Here is a 9109-nt window from a genome sequence, read left to right as displayed (position 1 = left end):
AAGATTCCCTGGGATTTTAAATTTGTGTTTAGTATATACAGAACTTTATCATACAGATGAGTTCCCATGTCCAGAAAGCCATCCTGAAGGAAGGAATTTGAAATGTGACTTGTGTCCCTGTGATTAATGATAATCTAATAAAACTTGGAATTATAAAGTAATCTCACATATATGGAGAGGGGTTGGATAATGGTGATAATAGGTACAATTAATGTTTTCATAGTAAGAAGGCAAAAGAGTAAACGGGCATGGGAACATGGACTGCTTTATATTAGCTTCGGGAAACATTAAATATGCCATCTCCTCCTTTCTATATTCCTGTGTTTTCCACACATTGGCACACATAGAACGCAGGATGGTGAAGTTCAAATTTTTCAAGAAAGTTGTATATCTGTCCTACGTCCTCTTGTAAATAGTAGGTCATGTAGAATTGAGATGCTGTCTTTGGAAGCTTCCCAACGTGTATACTTTTATACAGTCTCATTCTGCTTAAAACTGGTGTTGGGAGAGCTGGAGAGATGGCTCAGCAGTTAAAGACTAAACTCACAACCAAAAATATATAAACTACTGATGATTTCCGATGCAAAATTTTGTCAGTTGAAGTCATTAATAATCAGAATGCTTCCTGAAAATCCAGGGTGGTTTTCAGTCACCTTTCTTCCTTTTCCCTGATAATGAAGTGAGCTCCAGTCAAGTGGAAGCCATGTTCATTACCTGAAAATGGAATGTATATGCATCTTTCCATGCTTTTTTTGGCTTTCTTCTTGGTGCTATTTTTTTAATTAGTTTTGCTTGTTGTTTTAAATTTTACGTTCTCTTAAGTATAGAAATAGTGATCATTGAATATAATTGGTCTCCACTAGAGATCCCAGAGGTAAACTGGTCCTAGAAAGATCCTGGGTTATTACTATATATTTAATGAGTTATTCAGGATATGGACTCCTCTGGGATGCTGGGCACCTAAGGCTCAAGGATGGCAGCAGGAGTGGGGTGTGAGTAGGGATGGTGCAGATAGGTGATGAGTACTGAGGCTGCTATTTCCTATGTCTACAAATAAAACAAATGTCAGCAGAATCATGAACCAGAAACTTTAACTCATTTTCAGCAGAGCTGGATACAATCAGGGAAATAAGCTGGTGTATTGCTGTCAATTGAAATACCTGTGTTCTGTATGACAATTTTTAAGGTATGATAACTTTCTTCTTTTCTTTGTCTCCTATGATTTCACAAAGCTGTTCTTGTATTTGTTTTATGTAACCCTTTTCATGTTGATGGGTTCATTCAAATTACTCATTACATAATTTTCTGTCAGTATAGTACCATTTAAACACAAGAGTAGCCCTCTGAGGTGAAGTTTGGTGATGAAATGCTCATGGGTTGTTTATTTTACCTTAACCTGTGGGGGTCTTAGCAAATACTGAACAATGTGCTCTCAAAGACTATGATTAATTTTATCTGCCCAGGTTCACAAATCTTTGCTCTACTGGTATTATTGAAACTGCTCCTAAGTGTAGTCCTTTAAGAACAACTAATATCATCTAGGTTTTCATGTTAAGGAACAATGAAATCTACTCAACCAATCTCAGTGCTTCTACAGAGTCCAAGGTAACATGTAGTTTGACCAAATGTTAGAATCTTATCCCTTGTGATTTTCATGCTGTTAAATTTAAGAACTATGGATTAAACATATAGAGAAGACATGGAGTGCATTGGCTCATCACTGGTAAAAGTTGATTGTAATTTCTCTAGCTTTTGATCTTTCAACACATGCCTACGTAACAAAAAAGTACTGTTCAATTATAGAAGAAGCAGAAACTGGACATGGTGGAATATGCCTTATGATTAAAAAAAAATTCATCCTGTGTTCTGCACTAATATCAATGATATTTTGTGGATTAAATCATCAGTATTACTGAGGAATGATAGAAATGATTAACCCCAGCATTGCAGAAATACATTAGAACTCTGATAATCATCATAGAGTTTAAAATTTACTGCTAACTGTTCAAGCCTGTCTAGGTACATGTGATTTTTTTTTACTTTTGAAGTTAAATAAATCTGCATCAGTTTGAGCAGCAAGTAACAAATATTCAATGGCCATATTTATGCATCATGACAGGTTTGTGTTCTAGTTCGTAATTGAGAATGTAAACAACCAAACAAAATGAAGGCATATATGAACTTTCCTGCATAAAGTTTACAATTTATGGGAATGTAGAGTAAAGTAGGGATCAAATATTAAGTGCATGGAATGATATGTATAGGATGCTAGGGAGCATGGCTGAATGTCTCACTTAGTATGGGAGGACAATAAGTTTAGTTGAGTATATCACTGACATAGGAATGAGGATGAACCAGATGAAGGGAAACTGAGTGGAAAAAATGATAGCTCAGAGGAGAAACAACTCTAAAATGTGAGAGATGAAGAGTCCTAACTCCAGCATTGATGAAAACAGAAATACAAATATCACTGTGAGACCATATGGGATGTACCACTGTCATATTGAAATAATAAGACAGCATTTATGTCATTAGTAGGAGCATTGTCCTTATCCTCAGAGCAACAGTGGTTATCTTAACTCAGAAAAGGCATGAAGGCTGGGCAGTGGTGGCACACACCTTTAATCCCAGCACTTGGGAGGCAGAGGCAGGCAGATTTCTGAGTTTGAGGCTAGCCTGGTCTACAGAGTGAGTTCCAGGACAGCCAGGGCTAGACAGATAAACCCTGTCTTAAAAAAAAAAATGAAAAAACCAGAAAAGGTATAAAGAAACTTCTTTGTTAGAATGCCACAGTGTAAATGATCCATGTTGAAAAATGAGAGTCTGAAGAAATGAGAACATGGGCATGACTGAGTGTGCTTCTGTACTCCAGTAAAGACAAGATATATCCTCATATGTTGATATAGTCTCAAGGAAAGGGATGGATGAAATAGGAGGAGAATGGAGGATATATTCTGGATAGTGTATAACATGTATAATAGTGTAAAATATGAATGGATCTATATTCAAAGATTTCTGACTAAAGCCTGATTTTTTTTTAACTATATCATGGGAGACTGGAGCAGGAAGAGAATGAGAGAGGAATGCTTTGGGAGACAATAAAGTGGAGACATGTACTTCATTTGGGTTTTGAGATTCTGCTGCCTGTCATACATGCAATGGAAGGAAGATGATTAGTTAACAGTGGAGCAGAAGTCTGTGTGTTACAGAGAGGTACATGTATAAGTTTGAAATGGTATTCTAATGCATCAAAATATGAGAGGCTTTCTTGAAGTTTATATAAAATTATAATAAAGTTTAAGTACATTTTTCAGGAACATCAACATACAAAATAACATAGAGCAAATAGCAAATCAACAAACAACAGTGACCCAGGATGAACACAGAGCAGAAGGGAGAATCATTAGTCCAAATTCTATCTCAGTAGAAACAGCATAGAAATGTCCGGGACAGGGGGAGACATATAAATCAATCTCTTAAAGAAAAGTTGAGAAAGATTATTAATGATTGTAATGATTACACAATTGGAGTCCTGACATTATAACCACTGTGACCGTTAGACCCACTGCTATAAAATATATTACCTGGATATGCATTAACTTTTATTTTGAGTTTACAGTGATACTGATATTTTCCCATAGGATACTGGAGAATAAGAATGATAAAGAACAACCAAACGGCCACCTTTCAGTTCCTCCTCCTGGGCCTGCCCATCTCCCCTGAGCACCAGCACCTGTTCTATGCCCTGTTCCTGGCCATGTACCTCACCACTGTCCTGGGGAACCTCATCATCATCATCCTCATTCTACTGGACTCCCATCTCCACACACCCATGTACTTCTTTCTCAGCAACTTGTCCTTCTCTGACCTCTGCTTTTCCTCTGTCACAATGCCCAAGATGCTGCAGAACATGAAGAGTCAGGACACATCCATCTCTTATGTAGGTTGTCTGACACAAATGTACTTCTTATTGGTTTTTGGAGACCTGGAGAGCATCCTTCTTTTGGTTATGGCCTATGACCGGTATGTGGCCATCTGCTTCCCGCTTCATTACATGAGTATCATGAGCCCCACACTCTGTGTGTGTCTGCTAGTGCTCTCCTGGGTATTTACTGTGTTGTATTCTATGCTGCACACACTACTCTTGGCTAGACTGTCATTCTGTGAGGATAACGTGATCCAACATTTTTTCTGTGACATATCTGCCCTGCTCAAGTTGGCCTGTTCTGACATTCATATTAATGAATTAATGATATTTATCCTGGGAGGGATTGTTAGCATCATCCCATTTTTACTCATTATTGTGTCCTATATACAAATTGTCTGCTCCATTCTAAAGATTTCATCTACTCATGTTTTACACAAGATCTTCTCAACCTGTGGATCCCACCTTTCTGTGGTCTCTCTGTTCTATGGGACAATTTTTGCTCTCTACTTATGTCCATCAGCTAATAACTCTACTGTGAAGGAGACTGTCATGGCCATGATGTGCACAGTGGTGACTCCCATGCTGAACCCCTTCATCTACAGCCTGAGGAACAGAGATATGAGAGATGCCCTGTTCAGGGTCCTTTGCAGGAAGAAAATCTCTTTATAATGATACCAGTGTGATTTTTACTTAAATTTGACTAGTAAATAAATTGATAGTATTATAACAAAATGTACTTCTGCAATGAGACCCACATTTGGGAACATAGTACTTAATATTTCTATTTGCAAGCAGGAGTTTTGCAAAGTAGTTCTGTTAGAGAAGGGCCCCTGAGTGACTCAGTATTACCACCCTTTGCTTAGCCCATGTGATCTAGAAAATCATTAGGTAACAGCTACTGTTTTATCATATCTCCATTCCTTACATTCTTGTTATACCAAGATTTTGTGATGTTAGACAACTTTCTGTGTTGACTGCAATATACTTTTTAAATATGAATAAATGACATAGCATGATCCTATGTTAATGTTCAGTAAAACTTTTTCTTTCTCTTTTCCTTTTTATTTATTTTTCTCTTACACAATATATCCCAAGTGCACCCTGCCTTCCTTCAACTCTTCTTAGACTCCCCCAACCTCTCTACTCACTCAGATCCACTGAACATCTTTTTCCCTTCAGAAAAGAGCAGCGTCTCATGGATACAAACCAAACACAGCATAACAAGATGCAATAAAATTAGACACAATCCCTCATATCAAGACTGGACAAGGCAACTCAGGAGGAAGAAAAGGGTCCCAAGGACAGGTGGAAGAGTCAAAGATACCCACATTCCCATAGGAGTCCCATAGAAACCCAAGTTAAACAACCACAGGATGTATGCAGAGGGCCTAATGCAGACAGATCCACACAGGCTCTGTGATTGCTGCTTCAGCTCTGGGAATCCATATATCCATGCTTAGTTGTTTCTGTGTGCTGTGTTCTCCTGGTGTCTTCTACCTTTCTGTCTCCTACAATCTTTTCTTCCCATATTCTCAAGGTTCCCTGAGACCCACTAATCTGCATCTGCTCCCATCAGGTTCCAGAGAAAGCCTCTCTGATGATGACTGGTCCAGGCCTCAACCTATCAGTATAGCAGAATATCATTAGGAATAATTTCATTGACCTTACTTTGGTCAATTATGTTTGATTCTACTCTAGATCTCTGAGTTATCCAGCTTTCAGTTACTGTATATCCAGAGAGTGTCAGGCATAAGCTTTCTCTCAGTGGCTAGGGGCTAAAGTTATACCAGTCATTAGTTTGCCACTCCCCTAACCTCTGAGCCACATTGCCTCAACACATCTTGTAGGCAAGACTAGTGTAGGGTTTGTGGCTCAGTTGGTGTCCCAGTCCCACCACTAGGACCCTTGCCTAGTTACAGAAGATGTCTGGCTAAAGCTCCATGCCCTCCATTATAGGGGCCAGTGCTAGCAGTGAACGGGTTCCAGAAAGGATGAAAGGACCAGGAAAGGGGAGGGATGAGTCAGACACCAAGACTAGGATGCTTTGCAACTTCTAACTGACCAGCAATCTGAAATTTTCTTTACTCATGCACATTCAAAATCATTCATGATTTCAATCCTGAGCATACTTAATTTTCTAGTATGCCCAGGGTTACAAATAAAGCATAAGATAATAAAGATTTTATTATCATCAACCCCATGTCCTTATCCCTAAATTTCTACAAATAATTTTATCTTAAACAACCAAGCAAGCATGTAACAATACATTCTCAGGCTGGCAGCACTTTGCAGTTTCAGGATGTTTAGAATGAGAATAGATAAAATGTAAGTCAATTCAGGCAAATTGCCCTGCATTAAGATACATTGCTATCTTTTAATGGTCAATCATATCACTTACAGATTTGCCTAAGCCTGATAATTCAGGCTTACAAACCATTGCCGCTGTTATATAATTTTACAAGTTTGTTCAATAAAGGAATAGTTTTGTTTCTATATTAATTAACATTATAACAACTTGGTGTAATCCAATCTTCCCAAGAATGACAAATCCTTCTTCTTCTTACATTCTTTTATACCACTCATACATATTATTATATTATCTTAGTCTTTCTAGCTTTTGTTGCTGAGTTCTTACTAGTGGCTTAGTATGTATGGTTTAGGTAACCTTTTATCTTGTAGGTTATAATTCTAAGAATTACAAATATACTATAAAAAGACTTCTCTGCTCTGATCTCTTGTCACTTCTGTCCTGCTGAATCTTCTCAGCCTCCTCTGAGTTCAAACTATTCTAATTATTTTGTTTCATTAATTTGCTTAGGGGCAGATAACAGTCTCCAAGGCACAGAGAAGACTCTCAAGTAGGGTCAACTAAGATTACTTCCTTGAGATTAGGTGGTAATACATTTAGGACTTTCTCAGGGGAATACAGAATTGATATTATCAGAGAAAACATGGTAAATCATTATGCTAATAGCCCCCCAAGAGTGCAACATGGGAACTCAAACTGATAAAAGAAAAAGGGTGTCAGGTCAATAATCACAGCATGTGGCTCAGCTTTGCTGGTACCTTATCAAAACAGCTGGGCTGTCTTCATGACTTACACTGTTCCCCTAGGAAAAGGCTGTATCATTCCATTACTAGGAGTCCTCACTAGGTCACCCTCATAGACTCCAGCTAGTTTTTAAATGCAGTAGGTTTCAATGTCATCCCCTAAATGTCCCCACTATTCTAGTTGTCTTTCCACTTATTACTCTCTCCCAACATCCCACACTCACCCACCTAATATCTTCTGTTCCCATCTCCATCCACACACAGTCCATCTACAAGATTTATTCTACTCAGGGCTAAAATCATCCAAGTAGAAGCAAAGAGAACTATACAAAGAATCAACAAAACCATGAGCTGGTTCTTTGAGAAAATCATCAAAACAGATAAACCCTTAGCCAGACTAATCAGAGGGCACAGAGACAGTATCCAAATTAACAAAATCAGAAATGAAAAGGGAGACATAACAACAGAAACTGAGGAAATTTAAAAAATCATCAGATCCTACTACAAAAGCCTATAAAACTGGAAAATCTGGATGAAATGGACAATTTTCTAGACATATACCAAATACCAAAGTTCAATCAGGATTAGATAAACCATCTAAACAGTCCCATAACCCCTAAAGAAATGGAAGTGTAGTCATTAAAAGTCTCCCAACCAAAAAAAGCCCAGGACCACGTGTTTTTAGTGCAGAATTCTTTCAGACCTTCAAAGAAGACCTAATAATAGTACTCTTCAAACTATTTCACAAAATAGAAACAGAAGGAACACTACCCAATTCATTCTTTGAAGCCACAGTTATGCTGTGTATTCTCCCTTGGAGATTCTGTCTAATCAGGAACTTTTCATAATTTCCTTTCTTTTTTTTTCTGAGGAACAATGGTAACTCAATCTCTGGGCACAACAACTAAAACCTAATCTTGTAAGCCTTATTAAAATCTGATTCCTCCAGTGGCAAATCCTTACAGATCCGCCATGATACAGGAAAACTCTAGCAGCTATATCTTACCCTTCTGCTGTCCCTGTTCCAAAAAAGGACCTAACTCTCTCCTGCTACCTCTCTTCCTCCCTCCAACCTGGAAGTCCCACCTACTCACTCAGTGATTGGTTCTTTTATTCATTAGGTGATTGGTTCACAAGAACACCAGCAGGCCCAACCACAACACCTCCCCCTTTACTGCAGTAGCTGTACATGATATGTGAGGACCCAGTGGGTGGTATACAGGCAATTCTCAGGGAAGGGCAGTGGGTGGGTCTGGTGCAGGCTGTGGGCAGTACAATAGACCAGTTGGGTCAGACTGGGGACTGGCTCCCAGCAGGGTGATTGTGGCAGCTGGAGACCCCAAGAAGCCTGATAGGCTGTGACTAAACAGAAAAGGTTCTTCTTTTTTCAAACTTTTGTTTTTAAATACTCTTTTTCACACTGTTGTTGGTACTTTTTTATGCTTAAGTCAGCATTGTCTTCCAGTGTTTAAGGCATCCTTTGCTTCTTCATGTAACTTATGTGTCAAAACGAAGGAACGGGCAGACTGTCCATCCCAAGCCCGTTCAATTAGATGTAAATTCATACTGTTTTAATTTTTTACGCAGTCTGATGAGTAGATGAGCTCAGATTTAAAATCCTTTAAAGCAGGTTTATTGTAACCAGAATTGTTATGTAATTAATACTGCAGTTTTCAATAAAGATTGACTTGTGTTGAAAAAAAAACCTTTCTCTTAAATATAAACAGAGCACATTTTGTAATCTATAAAGTATAAGATAGACCTATCACCCAGTCCATCATTTATGTCATTAAGATAGAACATTGTCATATATCCTAAATTAAAAGACTTATGATTCTACCTTGACTTATGTTCTGGCTTTAGATAGTATGTCATCTGAAAATCATCCTCTCAAATCTATTCTCTCAAAGTAAATAGCCTGGGTTGGCTATGAGACTATAAGTAGTTTTTCAACCCCATCAGAAATCTGAGAATGACCAACATTAACTGAAAATATATAGGAAGCCTGACACCACTTCTAGAACTGAGACAAATTGTAGAAACAGATGCCTACCTATACAGCCCCAATAAGTCAGGAAGATGGAGCATGTCTGCAGTCTTCTGGCCCAGGATCATCTGACAGACCTTATT

At 38.2% G+C, this 9109-nt stretch overlaps 1 protein-coding gene across 1 annotated transcript; it reads left to right on the top strand.

Moving 5' to 3' along the window:
- Nucleotides 1–3658: 3658 nt before the first annotated feature.
- Nucleotides 3659–4597, top strand: LOC116077125 (olfactory receptor 1468-like). Its single transcript, XM_031351469.1, has one exon. It carries the CDS (start codon nt 3659–3661, stop codon nt 4595–4597), a length of 939 nt encoding a protein of 312 aa, XP_031207329.1.
- The last annotated feature ends 4512 nt before the right edge of the window (nt 4598–9109 follow it).

This window comes from Mastomys coucha, unplaced genomic scaffold (genome assembly GCF_008632895.1).
Source record: "Mastomys coucha isolate ucsf_1 unplaced genomic scaffold, UCSF_Mcou_1 pScaffold5, whole genome shotgun sequence".
In the NCBI taxonomy this organism is placed as follows: domain Eukaryota; kingdom Metazoa; phylum Chordata; class Mammalia; order Rodentia; family Muridae; genus Mastomys; species Mastomys coucha.
This window is presented reverse-complemented; position numbering and strand designations above follow the sequence as displayed.